The sequence below is a fragment of the Varanus komodoensis genome, unplaced genomic scaffold (genome assembly GCF_004798865.1).
Source record: "Varanus komodoensis strain SLA01 unplaced genomic scaffold, ASM479886v1 scaffold23, whole genome shotgun sequence".
Classification (NCBI taxonomy): domain Eukaryota; kingdom Metazoa; phylum Chordata; class Lepidosauria; order Squamata; family Varanidae; genus Varanus; species Varanus komodoensis.
In genome coordinates, this window is record NW_025335627.1 from 18,764,445 (window position 1) to 18,785,565 (window position 21,121).

The 21,121-nt window shown below is 42.7% G+C and overlaps 1 protein-coding gene across 2 annotated transcripts in view; it reads left to right on the forward strand.

Annotated features, from left to right (window-relative positions):
- LOC123024237 (collagen alpha-2(IV) chain-like) overlaps positions 1 to 21,121 on the forward strand; it is a 238,633-nt gene that overhangs the window by 40,212 nt on the left and 177,300 nt on the right. For both annotated transcript variants that reach the window (XM_044431658.1, XM_044431659.1), the window contains exon 4: positions 3,244 to 3,324. In XM_044431658.1, coding sequence (XP_044287593.1) covers positions 3,244 to 3,324 — 81 coding nt within the window. The remainder of the gene's footprint in view (positions 1 to 3,243; positions 3,325 to 21,121) is intronic.

The window sequence follows — 21,121 nt, forward strand, 5'->3', positions numbered from 1 at the left end:
CAGCAACCATGACATCCTTCTGGACCACTTATTTAGACTAGGTGATATTACACTGTTTCCTGTCCTTTCTGTAGGAGTGTCTCAGCAGGTGGAGCTGGGAGCTTTTCTGCTACCCCGTTGCCTGCACAATACTATAAAGTTTTGTCCTGTCCTACAGACCTTTTAACATCTACATGAAACTGCTGAGGGAAGTACTAAAGTGACAGTGGCGTATATATATTAGGAAATAAGATGCCACAAATAATATATTAATCCTCAAGCTCCAGGATTGCTAACCAAGGTTCTGAAATAAATCCTGGCTCCAGATGGTGTTCAGCAACCTTATCCATGTCATGACTGCTTGTCAAATCATCATCCAGAACAGAAGATGGATACCCAGATGGAGCATGACACAAAATGGAGCCCTATTAACAGGAAATGCTCCCTGAAATGATAAAAAGAAAAGGGTCATTGTGATTGATGATCCCTATGGAATAGAAAGGAAACTGTATTGGCCAGACTACTTGTTCTTCAAGTATGTTGCTTCCCAAGGCATGAACTGGAGATGATGGTTGATAGTCTGTGAATTGTTATTGCATCCCACTCATCCATGTAGGAACAAACAATATTGCCAAGCACAGGTATAACTGCATTGTGTCAGACTATGGATCTGTAGAAAGGAAGCTTCCTAGAGTTCTTGTAGCAAGAACCAGTTGTAGTAGGGCCTACTTCATCCTTTTAATAAAAATGCAGGGATTTCTTTGAAGCATGGCTTTCAGTGTTTTCATCCCAATGCCCAGAATATGGGAAATAGGATGAGTTTTAATTCTTGGCTCTAGAAGATAAATAAGAGAATAGCTATAACTGAGAATGGGACTTGATGGAAATATCTGGGTTAAAATAAATGAAAGAACAAAAGGAACACAGTGGCTGCAGTCTACTACTGACCACCCAAGTGGGGAAAGGGTGTAGATTATACTTTCCAAACATAACTGCAGATATGTCAGGGAAGCATAAAGTGGTACTGATGGGGGACTTTAATTAACCTGTTAACCGCTGGGTAACAGCTTCTACTAAGCACAGTCTCTCCAAGAATTTTCTTACACCCTTCTTTTTCAAAAGTTGATGGGAAAATCTTTGGGGACAACTATCCATGTCCTGATTCTGACTAACAGGGAATAGTTAGTTGATGAGTGAAAGTAGCAGGAACTTGAGTGGGGGGCGAGGGGTGACTATGTATTGCTTGAATTCCTCAATTTTAAGGAAAACTAAAGCATCATTGTTCCTTCCAACTCTACTATGATTCTATGATTAGCTGTAATGAATGCCTGACTAAGGGATGGTAGGATTAGTACCCTGAAGAAGGCTGAAATAACACCACTTCGGAAAAATCCAGATCTAGATTTTATGGCTTTGGAAAATGATTGTTCAATGTTTAATTTGAAATATCTAAGCAAGGCCTAGGAACAGACAGTGTATTGCCAATTCCAGGCAGCTTTGGAAATTCCAAATTGTGTTCTTATCTGGATTCATGACAGAATCTTCCCTGGTCACCTTAGTGGGTGATTGACACAGGGCTGGAGGAAGTATGACCCTGCTGACTTTCCTGGACCTCTCAGTAGCTTTCATGAAGCCTATCTGGACCATCTCTTTGGCATGGAATTTAGAAGCACTAGATTGCCATGATTCTGGAAATACATGACGAGATAGGGTTCAGAAATGGTGCTGTTTCAGATGGACTTTAATTCCTCATCAGGGCTTTTTGAGTGGATGCATTAAGATTCTATCTTACCTGCCAGCTCTGGATTAAGGTCTAAAGTTGGTCCTGGGTCATACTCGTACCCATGTTAGGAACTCTCCAGCAGTTGGAACTTTCAGTAGAGAGGCAGGTATACATCCCCTAGCCAGGAGTGCTTTGGCTGGTTTGCTGACTGCACTCTTTATTTGGAGAAGGCAGATCTTGCTTCATTGATACATATGCTGGTTGTTTTATTTGTATTTATTTATTTGGGTATTTTTTTACCCTGTCCAATACCCAGTGCGTCTTGGGATGACTTACCATTTAAATCCCATAAATACATATATACCCAAATAATACAAATGATCCACAAACTGAGCATAAAAACATACTTAAAATTAAACATTAAAAGTACAGAAGAATAAAAAGATCTTGACCTGGTGCCAAAAAGCATATAACATTGGCGCCAGGTGGCTCTCTCTGGGGAGTGCATCCATCGCCGGGGCGCCACTGGTTACATCCAGGTGGGATTGCAGCAATGCACTCAGTGTGGGGCTGCCCTTAAAGATGGTCTGGAAACTTCAGTTGGTGCAGAACCTGGCAATAAGAACAACTAATTGGAGTCAGACAGTTTATACTAACTGCCTGTTTGATTTTCAGACCCAATTTAAGGTGCTAGTATTGTTCTTTAAAGTCCTAAATGGTTTGGAACCACATTACCTGAAGGGCTCCCTACACCCATATGTCCCTGCCAAGTTTCAAGACCAGCATTCAAGGCTGTAATTAGAGTTGGGATGAACATTCTGGAAAGAGGCACCGCGAGCAGGTGTACCAGGTACCCTTCCCTGTGACCAACTTTTTCTTTCTTGCTGCTGCTGGCAGTGACAGTGTCATGTGGGGGAAAGGGGTGCTGCTTGCACAAGGCATGGGGCTCATTTCTTGGTGAGCACCCTGCACACACTGGATGCTCTTATCAGGAGCTTGGACCCTGGGCTGCAACAAGGCTTTTTCACTAAGAAAAGCAGATGTCAGAAGTGGTTTCGTATTATTTTGGTTGTTCATACATAAATTCTGTTCCCATCTGCATGGTTCTCATTAAGCTCTCCAAACACATAATGTAGCTCACCTCAGTGGGAAAAATTTGCCCTCAGGAAGGTGGATATAACCTACATAAATTTGCTCTTTCCTGATCGACTTCCCAGTGATTATTTTTGTTTTAGAATATTTATTCAGTCTCCCTTTAGCATCATACAGCACTAGAATACAATTTCTTCAATTTTTCATCCTTTTCAGGGACAAAATTCAGTTTTACACTTAGTTTTGGTTTTCAAAACATTGATTTCCATGTGAAGGTAAACAAGTAATTTGTACTCAAGCAATTTTATAGTAATCATTTTAATTCTCTATGGATCTAAGTAAACAAAGCATTAATTTTAGGTTTGCAGGGTAAGACCCAAATGACTAGCCTTCACATAAATTGTACTAGTTATTGTTTTCATGTTATTTAATGTCATTTTATTTTTCAGGGAGGAAAATCATATACAGGACCATGTGCAGGAAGAGACTGCAGTGGAGGTTGTGAATGCTTCCCAGAAAAAGGAGCTCGTGTGAGTACCAGCATTTTGCTACATAAATTTCAGGGGGATATAACGTGTATTAGCCTGTTGCAGCTTAACAACAAAGAGTGCTTTGCTGAATAAAGAATCCTAATATTTTTATCTTTGGAACCTGGCAATTTTATGCAGATTAAAGAAGTAGATATTAATGAGTAAAATGCAAAAGTGCTCCAACATAGGATTCAGTGAGCTAAGATGTAGTGATCCCTTCTCTTCTCTTCTGTTCTCTTCTTTTCTCTTTTCTTCTCTTTGTCATTTCCCCATGTGACCTGTGTCGCCCTCCCATTACACCTCTTACACTGTTCTGGGGAAACCCTCAGGCCTCCAGAGCAGTTCTCTCACAGCCATAAGCAGGAGCCAAGACTGAGGAGTGCCTGTTCTATGAGCAGAACTCCATCCACAGAGATCTGGATCATAACCCAATCCATCTACTGCCTGTATTTTTTTTGACTTTTCTAATTTCAGCAAAGAAAAAAGTATGATGTGCTGTGATCCTGTAGATTGCAGTAGAATGCTCCAGCTTCCCTTCCATTTCTCCTTCAAAATGTGTGTGTGTGTTTTAAGGACTGATCTGAAATGCCTCTTTCAGTTTCATTATATTTTCATATACTGTAAGTTCAGAGGTGCCATTTTATCAGATCGTAGGTGTGGGAGCTAATGGCAAACTTACTGTCCGTGCATGATGTTGCCTCTGCGATCCTAATGGTTGGCATCTGCCACATTTTCATTTCCTAGAAGGATGCAGAATGAAGGCACACAACATAGCCCTCCACCCATTTGGCTTCTTAATATGTGAAGGCAATACTTCCTGGCCTGATCCTGCAGCCTGCTGGGAAGGGGACAAATGGCAGGCTGCGGCCACAGGACTTCTTAGAGCAGAGGTGAAGTGGAACCAAGGCTTGCAAGGGTACAGCACCAGCATCCCTGTAGTGGGAAGGACACTGACATCATCAGACGCATCTACTCAGAATTTCCTGTACTCCTGAGCTTAACTGAAACTCTCAATAACTGGGAAAATCAGCGGGAGAGATCAGTGGGAGAGGCCCTTCTCCAGGAATCCTCCGTGAAGGATATTAGGAGGGTAAGTACCTGGAGGAGGGCTTTCTCTGCGGTGGCGCCCAATCTATGGAATGCACTCCCCAGAGAGGTCCGCCTGGCGCCGTCGTTATATGTTTTTCGGTGCCAGGCCAAGACCTTTTTATTTAAACGGCAGTTTAATTGTTAGCTTATTTATTGATTTTATATCTTTGGCCAGCGCATTTCCAATTATATTGTTTTTATATGATTATATGTATTTATTTATTGTTGTAAGCCTCCCTGAGGCTTCAGCGAATGGGGCGGCATAGAAGTTTACTAAATCAATAAATAAAATAAATTATAGCATTTGAAGGCATATCATATCATACAATATACAATATATATAGGAAGCAGGCTTCACTTCACCTTCTTTACTGTGGTACTGTTTTATTTTGTTGCATAGCAACATTAAAAGCCTGAATCTAAGTGCTTTACTTAGATGGAATTTACACAGAGGTAAATCCCATTGATGTCACTGGGACTTATTTGCTCATAAATAGGATTGGGATTGTAGCCTTAGATAGAAATATTAGATATCTCTTGCCTTGATTCATGTGTTGTCATTGAAAGTACAACTATTAGATATGGGAGAATTGCCAAAAAGTCAAAACACTGAACATCTGCACCATGCGTTTTAGCCAAATTTGAGGAAATTAGAGTTAACATTAAAAGTGCTTTGTGTTTTTAAAAGTTAGAATAGTATATTTTTCATATCAGCAGCACATTAAAATTGAAGTGCATCTAATTTTAGTGTTACTAAAATCACATATTTGTCTTGGTATGGAAACATGTTTTAAACCCTTTTCATATGTCCAGAATGTTATGCTAAAATTCTTTGAACATAAAATCTATACCAGTAGCACCTACTGCAGAACAGGCTGTATTTTTCAGTTCATTTTAATAAACATCAGGGTGCTGTATTGCCTCTTGAATAATTAATTGATTTAGAAGCTTCAGAGTCTACTGAAATCATTGTAAATGTTTTGTTCCTATTGCAAATAAGAAAATAGGGCCTATTAAAAGAGTCAGCCATTGTTTTAGTAGTATCTAACAGTAAAAAACTGATTTGCAAAGAAGTCATGTGTCAGTGAAGCCTTTCTTCAGACTTGCTCTGCTTTATTGTATTGTTTTATTATTCAAAGAAGAACATAAAAAGAAATGCATAAAATGGAAAAGAAAAATTATACATAGTTATATATGTAGAGAGAGCTCTCCAGGCCCCCTGGGAGCAGTCCCCCTCCAGACAGAGGGTTGCGGGAGGGCCCACGGGAGGAACACCTGGGGAAACATGGAGGCATGTCACCCAAAGGAGGAGGAGGCCAGCACTGCCTCCTCCTCCTCCTCCTGGCACCGATCTGAAGCTGGGAAACAGGTTCTCTCCGCCTGAGGAGGCTGGGGCTGATGAGACCTTGGGGGACCACCAGGACCCCCAGCCTGGGGCCACAAGTGGCAAGGGGGGTGCTGCAGAAGAGGTGAGGGCCAGGGCATGGCCGCTTACCAATACTGGGAAGAGACAGCGGTGGGTGATCCTCGTCGGGGACTCCCTGCTTAGGGGCACTGAGCCGGCAGTGTGCCGTCCCAACCTTGAGGCGAAGGAGGTCTGTTGCCTGCCGGGCACACGCATCGGGCATGTGAAGGATAGAGTGGAGCATCTTGTTCACCCCAGGGGTCACCAGCTGCTTCTGGTGATCCATGTGGGCACAAATGCCAGACAGGGTGTGGGCGGGATCACCAGGGACTTCGAGGCCTTGGGGAAGAAACTCAGGGACCTTAAGGCCCAAGTGGCCTTCTCATTTATCTTACCAGTTCAGGGATTTGGGCCAGGCATGGATAGGAGGGTCGCTGAGGTGAACAGCTGGCTTAGGATGTGGTGCCAGAAGGAACGCTTCGGGTTCCTCGAACACGGCACCCGGTTTCTTGCCAATGGACTTCTGGCAAGGGACGGGTTGCACCCCATCTGCACTGGACAAGTGTGGGGAGAAGATCAGTGCTCTGGGACCAGGGTTTTGGAGGTACTGCAGGGAGGAACAGCCTCCTACAGAGAGGGGCCAGGTATCAGGGAGGATGGGAGGAAGGAGGAGGCTGGGGACTCCAAAGAAAGGAAGTTGGGGGAAGGAGTTGAGGTGCATGTGCACCAATGCTAGGAGCATGGGTAAGAAGCAGGAAGAGCTTGAAACTTTCCTGGGAATAGGAGGGCATTGTCGTGTGCAATGACTCAGAGTAGTCTGTGGCGTATGTAGGGGAGAAGGAGGCTTCCCGTGGAACCAGGATTTGGTGCAGAAAGATGTGTATCTGGTGCCAGTTGTACACCCCCCCACTCCCTGACGAAGTTTTTCCAAAGAGAAGACGCAGGTAGGAGCAGGATTCAAGCAGGAGCTGATAGTGAACTGCGGTCGGAGGGCAGGTTGGAGGGCAGTCAGGTGGTTGCCAAGGAAATGGTTGGGAAGTCTGAAGATAATGGCCATGAAAATGCAGGAATTGGCATTTTCCCAGGAAGATGCGTGCTCTTGCATACGCATGTGCAGCCTAGGGCAATTGGAGACAAGGGAGTTAGAAAGAAGAAGGAAGAGAAGTTTGTCAGAGCCACCCATTTCATAATTTGATCCCTCTCAGAAAGAGAGGACAACTTTACCATTATCATCATCATTATTATGATCGTTGTTTCCTGTTAACGTATCTGCAATATTTAATAGAATAAAGGACTTTATCTTCAATTGTTGGATTTGTTGGCTTTGTTGGGAAGGAGCGCCTCAGCCCCACAACAGGTATGACCTGGTGGGGATCACAGAAACTTGGTGGGATGAAAAGCAAGACTGGAATGTAAACAGAGGAGTGGGGGCGTAGCTTTATATGTCAGAGAAGAGATAGGATGCAGTGAGATAGAATGTAGCACAGATGGGGATTCGGTAGAGGCAGTCTGGGTGAAACTTAGGGGTTTTGACAGGGAAAGAGACCTGACAGTGGGGTATGTTATGGCCTTCCAGGTCAACTTGAGACCCTGGATGATGTCCTGACACATCAGATTCTAAGGATATCTCGGGGGAGGGATGCAGTAATTATGGGAGATTTCAGTCTCCCGGATTGGGAGACTCACTCAGTGGGGACACCCTGGACACGTTGCTTCCTAGACGCTACAGAGGGAGGGCTTTTCACACAGAGGGTCCAAGAGATGATGAAGGGGGAGGAACATACTTGACGTAGTCTTGACCAACAGGGAGGAGCTGATAGATGAAGTACAGATTAGGGGAGCTTTGGATGAGAGTGATCACTCCACCCTTTGCTTTGAGATCAGGGGAATAGGGATGTGCAGCAGGTCGAGCACTAGAAGCTGGGACTTCAAGAGGGCCAACTTTGGCCAACTGAAGGCCAGACTGAGGAAAGTCTTGTGGGATAGGTTACTGGAAGGCAAGCGAGTTGAGGAGGGGTGGCTGACACTCAAAAAGGAGGTTTTGGAGGCATAAAACTTGACGATACCTTTAGTTAGTAAGGTGGGGAGGCGAAGGAGAGTGCCACCATGGATGCAAAAGGAGGTGGTAAAGGGGATTAGATGCAAGAGGAACCTCCACAAGAAATGGTGGGGCAAATAGACAAAAGTGTATACCAAGAGGAGGAGGCCCATTGCAGAAGGATTCTTCACAAGGCTAAGGCTGATTACGAGCTGAAACTTGCAAAGAATTACAAAGGCGCCAGGCCCTGACAGGTTACACCTGAGAGTACTTCAGGAGTTGACAGGGGTTCTCTCATGCCTGCTGGCCTCCATTTTTGAGACCTTGTGGAGAACGGGTGAAGTTCCAGAGGACTGGAGGATGGCATCAGTGGTCCCAATTTTCAAAAAGGGTAGTAGAAGGGATGTGGGGAGCTACAGACTGGTTAGCCTTACGTCCATTGTAGGAGAAACAATGGAAAGGCTCATAATAGCGAGAGATCTAGTGATGCTGGATAGGGAAGGGAGGCTGGCAGCCACACAACACAATTTCTGCAGAAACAGGTCCTGCCAGACAAACCTTGTGGGATTCTATGACAAGGTTTCGTGGTGGCTAGATAGAGGGGATGCAGTGGATGTGGTTTACCTGGATTTCAGCAAGGTCTTTGGCAAAGTGCCCCATGATATCCTGGTTGAGAAACTGAGGAGTTTTGAGATAGACCAGTGCACTTTCCGATGAATTAGGGCATGGTTGACTGACCAAAAGCAGAGGGTAACCATTAGTGGGGAATCATCAGGATGGCAGCCAGTGACAAGCGGGGTCCGCAAGTGACCAATCCTGTTTAATCTTTTCATCAATGACATGGAAGAAGGGGTGAACAGTCTACTGATCAAATTCACAGACGATACTAAAATGGTGACAGTGGCCACAACTGAGGAGCAGGTACTCCAGATCCAAAAGGATCTGGACAGACTATGGAAGTGGGCAGGAGACAACAGGATGGCGTTCAATGTGAATAAGTGCAAGGTCTTGTACTTGGTGAATAGGAATGGTTGTCATAAGTACAGGTTAGGTGACAAGTGGCTGGAGAGCAGCACTTGTGAAAGGGACCTCGGGGTGCTGGTTGACTGCAGGTTAAACATTAGTCAGCAGTTTTATGTAGTGGTCAAAAGGGTGAACGCAACCCATGGTTGCATAGCCAGAAGTGTGGCTTCTAGATATTCTAGAGAGAGATATTACTACCACTCTATACTACTGGTGCACCCGCAGCTGGAGTATTGTGTTCAATTTTGGGGCCCTCGTTACAGAAAGGATATAGCCAGGTTATAGTCAGTGCAGTGTAGGGCCACAAGGTTGGTGGCCGGTTTGCAGGGGATGCCATATGAGGCAAGACTGAGGGAACTGGATCTCTTCAGCCTGGGGAAGAGGAGACTCAAAGGGGGTCGGTTGGTGACATACAGGTGAGGGGATGTTACATGGAGGTGACATATTTGCATATGTAGATCACCTTGTCAATATACTGTTTTGTAGCAGGGCCCAGGAGGGCCCTTCTGACTCGCTCTGTTTCTATGTTTCTTCGTTTCTTCATAGGTCACAAATTTGTGCATAGCAATAAGCCTTCTAGTATAACATTGTGATAAGTACATTGGCTTACATAAACCTTTCTATAGCTCAAGGATGTGGGCAGGATTCCTGGAGAAGTGAAGTGTACCAGTTGCATGCTGATTTTTTTTTTTTTTTATAAAAGTGTTTTTTTTAAAAAAACAGTTGCAGGAGTACATGAATGAGGTTAGTGGGGAACAGCTGTCGCAAATGCCTCTTGACAGCAAGGTATGATCTTGCTTTGCCCTAAAACAAAACAAAACAAAACAAAACAGATAAGAAAAGCCATGTTGGTTCAGATAAAAGGTCCAACTCATCCAGCACCCTGTATACACAGTGGCAGACCAGCCACCCACAGGATTGCTCAAGCAAGAGTGGAGCAAGACCTCCTCCTGCCCAACCTCCTCAGCTACTGGCATATGCAGGCATGCCACCTTCGCTAAAGGAGGTAGCATATAACCAGCAAGGCTAGTAGATACTGATAGCCTCTTCCCTCATCAATCTGCCCAGTCCCCTTTTAAAGCTACCCAAACTGGTAAATATCACTACTTCCCATTGCAGTGAATTCCATAGTTTTACTATACATTGTATGAAGAGTTACTTCCTTTTGTCTGTCCTAAATATTCCACCAGTCAGCTTCATGGAATGACACTGGATTCAAATGTTATGTTAACTTTGTCCACACTATGCATTATTTTCAACATCTTTATCATGGCTGTATTTACTCCCTTCTTTTCTAAGCTAAACATTTCCAGTTTCTGCTCCACATAGAGAAACACCTCTACCCCCCTGATCATTTCTGCTGCCCTTCTCTCTAGTTTTTCCAACTCAATAATGTCCTTTCTCAGGTAGGGCGACCAGAACTGAACACAATACTGTAAGTGTGATCATACCAAAAATTTGTATGAGGGGAGAAAGATCTTGGCAGTTCTATTTTCTATTCCATTCCTAATTATATCTAACATGGAGTTTGCCTTTTTCATAGCAGTTGCACACTGGACTGACATTTTCATTGAGCTGTCCACCACAATCCCAAGATCTCTTTTTGGCTCAGTCAGATCGTATCAGTTTACTGGAATTTTTGCCCCCAAACACATTATACCATACTTGCTTACACTGAATTGCATTTGCCATTTGGATGCCCATTCTCCCAGCTTGGAGAGATCCCTTTGGAGCTTCTCACAATCCCTTTTGGTTTTAACCATCCTAAATAGTTTGTTGGCATCAGAAAATTTGGCCAGTTAATTGCTTAATCCTAATTCCAGATAATTTATTAATAGGTTGAAAAACAGTGGTCCTAACAGACTGCCCTGTGGGACTCCACTGGTGACATCTCTCCATTGGGAGAAGTTACTATTTATTCCCACCCTTGGTCTTCTGTTCCTTAACCAGTTGGTGATCCATAAGAGAACCTTTGCCAATGGACTTTGTTTACTTGGACTTCCAAAAAGCTTTTGGCAATGTCTACTGGATCACCTCTGTCTGTGTGCTTACTGACACTCTCAAAGAATTCCAATAGGTTAACAAGACAAGATGTCCTTTTGCAGAAACTATGCAGGGGTTTTTTTTTTTTTTGTTTTTTGTTTTTTGTTTTCAGCAGGCTTTGTCCCTTTGTGTGTTTACTGATTTTCTTCTTTTATAATGCTTTCAAGCAGCTTACCCAGAACAGATGTTAAGCTAACTGGCCTGTCACTTCCAAGATCCCCCCTGGATTCCCTTTTAAAAAATGGTGTTACATTGGCCATTCTCCAATCCTCCCATACAAGGACTGATTTTAGGGACATATTAAATATTTTGGTAGCAATGTCATTTTTGTGTTTTTTGAGAACTCTAGAATGGATTCCATCTGGACTGGGTGACTCACTGATTTTCAGTTTGTCAGTAAGGTTGAGAATTTCATCTTTTGTCACTTCTATCAGCCTTAATTCCTTAAATGCCCTTTTGGAATCCAAACAAGAGCAGAACCAATGCAATGCAGTGCTACCCACTCCCAACTCAAACAGTTGTCCCAGAAGAAAACTATTGTCAATAGTATTGAAAGCCACTGAGAGATCCAGGACTTTCAAAAGGGTTTTACTCCCCTTGTCTTTCTCCAGAGAGAGGTCATCATTTGGGGCAAGCAAAGCTGTTTCTGAGCTAAAACCAGACTTGAATCTTGACTGAATTGGAAGCTGATAATCTATCCAAAAGTGCCTGGAGCTTACTGGCTACTACCTGCTCAAGGACTTTGCCCAGGAAGGAAACATTTGCCACCAAGAAGGGCAATGATCTAGAATAGAGGTAGTCAAGTAACCTGTCCAAGCACATTGTCAGTGTCTTTGAGCTGAACAAACTGAATTCCATCTGAGAAAACTAGACCAGACCTTATTCTGGGAACATCACCAGATTCAACTGTTATAACACTGGAATCTAAATCCTGCTAGATGGAAGAAATTTCCCTCAGAAGTTCCTAGCAAGTATAGAGTGGGTCTCAGATGAGTCTACAACATTCTTGAGGCCAGTGTGTAATATGCCCTGAACAACCCTAAAAAGCTCTGTTGGGTGGCAAAAAGAAGATTGTAGAAGCAGCCAGATATTGTTTCTTTGCCACTCTCACTGTCCCTGCATTTAGCTGATTATAGGCACATACCAGGGCTTTATTGCCTCCACTGGGTGTGGTGAGGCTATCACTTTGTAGCCTCATTGTCACGTTTCTCTTCACCAGATTCACCAATTTCACCAATTATTTGCATCCCTTTACTCACTTGCAGGGAAGTCTTTGATGCTCTTGCCCCTTCTGCTGCTCTGATTTCCATTTCTCCTCCATTAATAATGCACATAGTCAGAACTGATTCATTTGTAGTCTCTTCCACTAGTATTTTGTTTATTTACTTTGTTTATCTACTTTGTTTATCTCTATATTATTTAGAAAAGCCTTCTCCAACCTGCTGGCCTCCCGATGTTTTAAAAAGGACTCTTACAAGCCCCAGACAGAATGGTCAACAGTCAGGGATGGTAGAGCAGTGGTCAAAAACTTCTGGATGGCATCAATTTGGGGAAGTTTGTTTTAGAATACAATATATCTTTGGCAACATTTTAGACATCTGTACATTTTACTTAGACAGACAAGAGGAAAAATGACTCTTTCAAACTGTGGTGTTGGCAGAGGCTCCTGCACATTCCATGGACAGCGGGAGTCACGAATAAGCAGGTGCTGGAGCATTTTAACCAGATGCGTTCCTGGTCAGCAAGATAACAAATCTGAGACTCATGTATTTTGGCCACATTATGCAATCAAGCTCATTAGAAAATGAAAATAATGCTTGGAACGCTCAGTGGCAAGAGAAAACCAGGTTGCCAAAAGGCAAGGTGGTTAATCTCCATCAAAGAGGATGCAAGCCAGAGCCTAGTCCAGCTGAAAGAGGTGGCATTGGATTGAAACATTTGTTGAGATTTGGCCCATAGGATCACTTATAGTCTGATATGACTGAACAGCTGAACAACAACAAACATTTTAGTTAACACACTGTGGTATCCAGTGCTTTTTTTGTCATAGAACGCACCGGAACAGAGTTCCAGCACCTTTTTTCAACAGATTTTCCAAGTTTTAAAAGTAACTTTTGAAAATTTGATGTTTGGTCCATGTGGATTCGAATCGCCCTGTCGAGCGTAGCAGGTTGGCGGCAAAATCATTAAAATGGTGCATGCGGGCTGCTTGTGTGTTGAATCCGATGCATGCGTACTTCGTCCGCGCTGGTTATGATGGCGCTACTCAGCTTGTGATGCTGCTTGGCTTGTGATTGGTCATGTGGTCGTGCGCTGAGTGCTTACTGAGGGCAGCGACCGTTATATTTCGTTACACAACTGATGTTTGTGGGTGTGTGTACAGTGATTGACTACGTGTGAAAGGTAAATAATTTCATGAGTTCCAGCACCTTTTTTTCTTACAAAATAGCACTGGTGGTATCTAAGTGCTGCTGGTCTTGTTGGTGATAATTTTATGTCAGTTACTGTTTATGTTGCTGCTTCCTTTACTTTTATCTGGTTTTTTCTTAGATTTTTTCCCCTATAAATTATTAATATATCACAAGACTTAGAGCATCCCAGAACATAACTGGCTCAGAAGATCATACATTTTCAATAATAAACACATTTATTTCCTACCTTTATTTCCAGGTTGTTATTATGTTTACCAAATTACTGCCCTTAAGTAATTTATCATTCCTTAAATAGATTTCTGAAAGGATAAAATTCATCGGCCAAAATGTTCTATGCAGCATAATGCTGTTTCCTTCGGCATATGCATTCTGTAAAATAGCAAACTGAGAATGCATCCCTTGGGCAGCCCCATTTCATTTCCAAACTGATGGACACTCAACTACGCAAGTTTACTTTTACAGAAATGATGAGTTCCATAACTTGAAAATGTCCATGGAACCCCACATTCAAATACTGACTTTTGTACATATATCAATTTATTGTGCCACTGACAACTATACCTTTGCACAAATATAATAAAATGTATAGGCCCACAATGCCAAATCAAGACCTGGGGATGTTCTGAAGAAATCCGTGCATGCAGACATTATAATGGTTTCACTCAAACACCTGCCTAGGGCTGTGGAGATTGGCGCTAGTGTATCCTTATGTTGTTCCAAGAATAATCAATAAATGTAGTAAAATAACAAATTGAAATAGTAAACATCTATTTTCATTAATGTGTACAGGCAGTCTTTAAGTGGATCCAAATGGCAAAGGGAAGGGAACAAATTAGACACAAGATTCACCATAATACAGGCTAGTGAAATTAGCACCTTTCCACCCTGGACATGGCCAACCCACAGCCCCCATGTTGGGCTGGCCTTGGTGCCTGGTCTCCAAAATCCCTTTCTGGAATCCCCAGTGTGGGGATCCCCAGTGTAGGGAGCAGGAAGCCAGACTGTGCACCTGGCCCCACCAATCCAGCCCAAAGCATATCACATCGCAAAAGGCAGGGAAAGGCTGCCACCCTTGCTGCCACATCAATTCAGGTGGTAGTCAGTTCATGATTTTTTCTGGGTTCTCTTCCAACCAGATACTGATGGCTTTGTCAGAAAGGTGGGTGCCATTATGCTTGTAAAATTCTTGATAGTTAAACAACTTCTTTTGGGCATGTACTGTATGGTCTGATTCATCTTCTACTGGACTACATCCATTCTGCTTGGATTTTTGGCCCATCACCAAGCATGTCTTTCAGGAATTCAGTTCAAAACCCATCAATTCCTTAAAGCTTTTTGTCATGCCCAGTGTATGATGCCCATAAATCCATGATTAAATAGCATTTGCAGTGTATCCCTGGACATTTCTCCTTATTGAATTTTCCAGATAGAATTCCTAGAAGGGCTCTAGCAGATCCCCAAGATGGGAATCCATGGTTAAGGTGTTGCTTCTTGGCTTGTTCAAGTTCTGTCTAATAAAGGTCTTGATTATCTCCTCCCATATAAACTTGCTGAAACTTGAGTCATTTGATGATTCTGGTTCCTGACTCCTAGCTGATCAGATCAGAGGAAGCAAACTGGAGTTTGATGGCAGAATTTGGCAAGGTCCCTAACTTTTTCCTTTTCCCCCTGAGTTCCCCACTCCCGCTTTTTCTTTCTAGTAACACACTCTCATTTGCTGGTAGGACTGGGTTGTTAACATTCAAGGAAAACAGGAGAAAGCACTGATTGTTACAACAGGCCTAGGAAGGTAGAATCAAAAAGATAGCAGAAAGAATGGAACAAGAAGACTCCTCAGTGGTGGTGACTTGCAACATCTATGCATTGTTTGTTTTCCTGCCTAACGACAACATGGCCTCCACATGCAACAAGTGAAAGCTAGTATCCGTTAGAGGAAAAGATGAGAGCATTAGAGCACCGAGTGTCCCCCCTCAGAGGAATTAAAAGAAGATGAAGAGTTTTCAGACAGAGCAGTGGAACTGCAACAGCTAAGAGTAGTACAGAAGCTAGAAGTGCAACAGCAAGCTGAGGCAGAAGAGCAGAATCCTGAGGGAAGGGATAATAAGTTGGGAGTATGAAGGATGGTGGTCTTGGACAATCATTCCCACAGACTGCTGGCTGCATTTCAGATGTAGCATATTTCAATCAGATTGGGAAGGATGGGCTTTGTGAAGGTTCTGAGATTCAGGAGGAGGAAGAGTGATTATCAAGGTCAGGTGCTTTTCCAAGCTGGGCAGCATCTGGAAACAGTCAAGATGTACAGTCAGTGGGAGGCATCTCTGAGGATAGGAAATTCTCAGACATAGACCAGCCCCCCCACCCACTATCTACCCCATGGTGAGGAGTCAGCAGAAATGGGAGGCCCAACTGAATAAGAAATGCAAGGAGAGGAGGCATGCTTGCCTTCAGAAAGCTGCTTCCAAGGGGATGGGGACCAGGCATGTTCATAAGGAATTCCTGGGGTAAACACTATATTGGGTTTGACAAACAGCTTTGTGCATGCTCAGGGGTTTGTAATGGGTGATTTGTACTTGGGAGAAATTATTAATGTTGCAAGGAAAATGGGCTGTAGCTGGTGATGGCTCAGAGGAGAAACCTCAGCTAATGACAAAATGAGGAGTAAAAGGATAACAGGTACAGAAGGACTAGAAGACCCTCTGCACCAGTGGAAGCAGTGGATTTTTCAAACTGCTTTCAGTTACTTAAGGATGAGACTGGAAGACAGCCTGCAGTGAACAGCCCATACAGCACTGAACAAGAAGCTAAAGGTCAGCCAAGTACTGACAATGAAATCGAGGCTTCCAAGAACAAGAAGAGTGTTGGTTGTTGTATGGAATGGAAATACCTGTATGTCAGAAAGACTAGTTAGGTATATTGTCTCCCTGGAGGACAGATAGTAATATAACTGAAAGATTGCCAAAGCTCATGCAGCCCACTGACATGTATCCCTTCCTTTTTATTCCTGTTGGAACAAATGACACTGCCAAGTGGACCTTTGAAGAAATCATGTCAGACATTGAAGCTTTATGGTGGAAAATCAAGAAGTTTGGAGGCCAATTACTTTTCTCTTCAATACTTTCAGTTCTTGGAAGAGGACAGGGAAAGAAAACAGGGAAAATAAAATCCTCCAAGTGACTGTCTGACTACTAAGATAATGCCAACATGAGAGATTTGGATTCTGGGACATCGGGCTACACATCCTGGAAGATGAACTGCTGGCAAGGGATGGGCTGCACCTTAGCAGGACTGGAAAGAATGTGTTTGGCCACAGCATGAAGAAGTTGATCAGGAGGACTTTAAACTGAATCCTACTGGGGAAGGAGAAGTACCTCTGGACATAACAACAGACAAAGGCTTATGCACCACAACTGAGAGAGCAGCTCTACCAGTGCCCAATAACAGTCTTCCAAACAATGTAGGAAGAAAGCTTTAGTATAAAGCGCATGGTCTTTGATATCTATATGCTAATGCCCAGACTATGGAAAACAGCATGAACTTGAACTTTTAATACATGAGGGTAAATATAACCTGATTGGTATAACTGAAACTTGGTGGAATGACTGTCATGAATAGAATTCAACAATTGAAGGATATAACCTGTTCAAGAAGAAGAGAAGGAACAAAAGTGGAGGCAGAGTCACATGATATGTTAAAGATATATATCTCTACACAGAAATGCAGGAGTCTGAGCTTAGAGAACTCAGGATTAATATAAATTGAGTGAGGAATAAAAGGAACACAATGGTTGGAGTCTGTTACTGTCCACCCAGTCAAGAAGATGAGGATGAAACTTTTGAAAAGCAAATTGCCATCCAGTGTTTCAAGAAGGCATGATGTCTTTGTTACGGAGGTCTTCAATTTCCCTGATACCTGTTGGGAGAGAAGTTCTGCCAAACACAGCCCTTCCAAGAGATTCCTGACATGTGTTGCTGATAACTTCTTCCAACAGAAAGTAGAGGAACTTGATACTAACCAACAAGAAAAACCTAGTGGAGAAAGTGACAGCTGCATGAACTCTGGGGGAAATTGAGTATGCCATGCTTGAGTTCTTGATTCTAAAGGAAGCAAAAGCCAAATGTAGGCACACATGTACCCTGGATTTTAGGAAAGCTTATTTTAATAAACTCAGAACAATTATGTCAAGTCCCATGGCAAGTGATTTCTATGAGAAAAGTGGAAGATGGCTGGGAATTTTTTAAAAAGGAACTTTGAAAGGCACAATTACAAACAACTATAACAAGGAAAAAGGGCAGAAGACTACAGAAGAAGCCCACATGGCTTCACAGAAAGCTTAGAGATGTTCTCAAAACAAAAAAAAAAGGCATTTATACAAATTGGAAGGAAGACCATGCTATAGAGAAAGAATACAGACAGATTGCATGGAAATGCAGGGAAGGCATCAGGAAAGCTAAAGCTAGGAATGAATAGAGGTTAGCAAGGAATGCTAAAAGTAACAAAAAAGCATTCTTCACATATATCCAAAGTAAAAGACAGAAGAAAGAAGTGGGGATTCAGCTAGTCCGTGTGGATGGCAAAATGATAGCAGATCATAGTGAAAAGGCAGAAGTGCTCAATTCCTACTTTAGCTCAGTTTTCTCCTGATGAAGGGGAAGTACAAGCTGAAGGAGCAAGATGACAGCTCAGACTTCATAGGTGTATGGTCAAGGATCATCTAATTGGGTTGAATGAGTTCAAACCTCCAGGACCCAATGAACTCCATCCTAGAGGAGCAGGCAGAAGAACTCACAGAACCACTGTATCTTATCTGTGGGAAATCATGGAGGATGGGTTAACTAGGGAAGGGCTAATCTGGTCTTTACCTTCAAAAATTGGAGTGGGGGGAAGAACCTGGGAATGGCAGGACATCAGTCAGTCAGACATCAATCCCTGGGAATATTTTGAAGCATATTATTTAAGCAGTCAGTCTGCAAACACCTTGAAATCAATCCAGCAATTACTAGAAGCCTACATAGATTCCTCAAGAACAAATTCTGCCAGACTAATTTGATTTTTTTTTTTTGAGTGGGTAACCTCCCTGAATGCTTTGGACATAATATTTCTGGACTTCAGCCAACTTTTGACAAAGTGCCCCATGATCTCCTGATTAGCAAACTAGCAAAACGTGGGCTAGATGGACCAAGGAACAGGTGGATCCACAGCTGGCTACAGAATCATATTCAAAGGGTGCTCATCAGTGGCACCTTCTTAAACTGGGGAGAGGTGACAAGTGGGGTACCACAAGTGGGGTTCAGTCTTAAGCCCAGTTCTTGTCAACATTTTGATTTGGATAAGAAAGTACAGGGCACACTTATCAAATTTGCAGATGACATAAAACTGGGTGTAATAGGTAACACAAAAGAAAGAGGGAGGTTCAAGGTGATCTTGATAAGTTGGAGCACTGGGCTTATAACAGAATGACATTTACCAGGATTTGAACAAAAACACTGTTTTTCTCTCATATAGCAAAATATATCATAATAAATTAAGTTACTGACAGTTTGACCACTCTTAATATGTTGCTTGAAGTGGCTGCCTTATTCTGCTTCCTTCTGTTTTGAAGTTCTCTGTTCATATCAGTCATCCCTTGTCTGATAGTAACAATACTGCTATCTCTTAGCTGTAAAATAAAGAAGCAAAAAATTGTTCTTCTGAAAAAAAATCTTTTAAAAAGTATTTTATTTGGAGTCTTTTGAAATTTGTCTCCCTGCATTTCTGGGGCAGAATTATCCCAGTATAATTAATTAATTAATTAATTAATAGCATCATTAAGTCATGCATTCAGTATGAAAAATTAAAATTGTTTTAACACAGAAGCGTAAACTAGATACTCTCATAATGTTAATATCTCATACTTTGTGTAGCAGATTTGATTAAAAACACCTGGCAACAATATTTGCCAAACACAAATAAAATCTATAGTGGTATTTCTACATAGTTACATAATGTACCATGTGTTCCAGATTAATTCTTGGAAGATAAAAAAATTACTTCCTCCGAACAAACCAAACTATTTTCCTTCTTAAGAACTAATCAAAGGGCACCCAAAACTAAGCACTTCTTTGCACTCTTGTTGTCAGAGGGAGAAGCATTGTAACTTTCTCTTGTTGAAGTCAGTGGGATTAAAAACTTTGGCTAGATTGTAGTTTGTATCATAGTAGCAGAATATTCCAAAGCCGAAAACATGAAAATATATTTGTATAAAATTTTCAGAGAGAGAACAGCTGAGATTGAAAAAAATAACATTATTTTTACTGCATGGTGTTTAGATCATTAAAATGTTTGCCTTTCAAAGGACTGGAACATAAAGTATTTGCCTTCTCCACTGAGCAAATTATAGCCAAAGGTATACATGTTCAGAAATTATTTTCCACAGAACATCATGCAAACTTTATGTGGAGACCTAGTTGGCTGTCATTAGCAGACAAACCATAAGACTGGGATTCACATTTCAAGTACAGTGGTACCTCAGCTCACGAATGCCTCAGTTCATGACCAAATTGGGTTGCGAACAGAAATTTCAGAAAAATTTTGCCTCAGTTCATGAACTCCACATTGGGTGACAACTGTTGTGCGTGCTGACTCAGAGGAGTCTTTGATGTGCACAAGAGAGAGAGAGGTTTCCCCGTGGGAACCAGAGTTCATTACAGGAAGATGTGTATTTGGTGCCAGTAGTTCAAACACCCTCCTCGCACTCCCTGGCAGTGCACTTCTAAGGGATGAGAACACAGAGGGAGGAGGGATTCAGGAGGAAATCGAAAGCATAAGGCAATCAGAGGCCGACTGAGAGGTTGCAGAGGGGACAGTTGCAGCACCTGCAGAAAAGGACAGTGAGAACACAGGAGTTAGCCTTGAGGGGCCGTTGGAAGACTCACGCTCCCGCAGACGCATGCGCAGATTGGGGCAGTTAGAGGTAAGACTGTTGGAACGACGAAGAGAGAGGAGCCTTTCTGACCTGTCCATTGAGGAATGGCCCAGGAGAGTTAAAATTATTCCATGAACTGATCCTTTTCAGAAAGAGAGGACAACTTCATCATCATCACTAGCATCATCATTATCATCATCATTCGTGTTTGTAATTGTTAGCTCTGTGTAGAATAAGCACTTTAGTAGCAGTAACCAGGCTCATTGCTTTCATTGGGAAGGAGCACCAGCCACACAACAACAACCACGATCGCGGCCATGTTGCCGCATGAACACGATAGCGATCACGCCCGTCTTTCCTGCACGAGCGCACCCACGATCACACCCGTCTTCCCTGCATGAGTGCATCAGTGATCATCCCCATCTTCCCTGCACAAGTGCAATCACAATCACGGCCATCTCCCCCCTCCCCCCAAGCACAACTGTGACCACATGATTATGGTTTGGTCTCTTCCTCCAAACAATAACTTACCCCCCACCTAGGTTAGTGTTCTCTACTGTACTTCGTTACTTTGTTCTTTGTTACTATGTTTCAGATTTTTGTGATAAAAAAATAATTACAGAAGGGATTAACCTTATTTACATCAAATCTTAGGGGAAATTTGACTTGGCTCACAACCAAAATCGGCTCAGAACCACATTTGTAGGGGTCAGAACGGATTAACCATTGACCCTTATGGGTGAATTTGACTTGGCTTGTGACCAATTCAGGTAGCGACCAGAGTCGTGGAATGGATTAAGTTCATGAGCTAAGGTACCACTGTATGTCACCTATAGCTGGGATTTGAGGGTCTGCCAAAGGTGCTG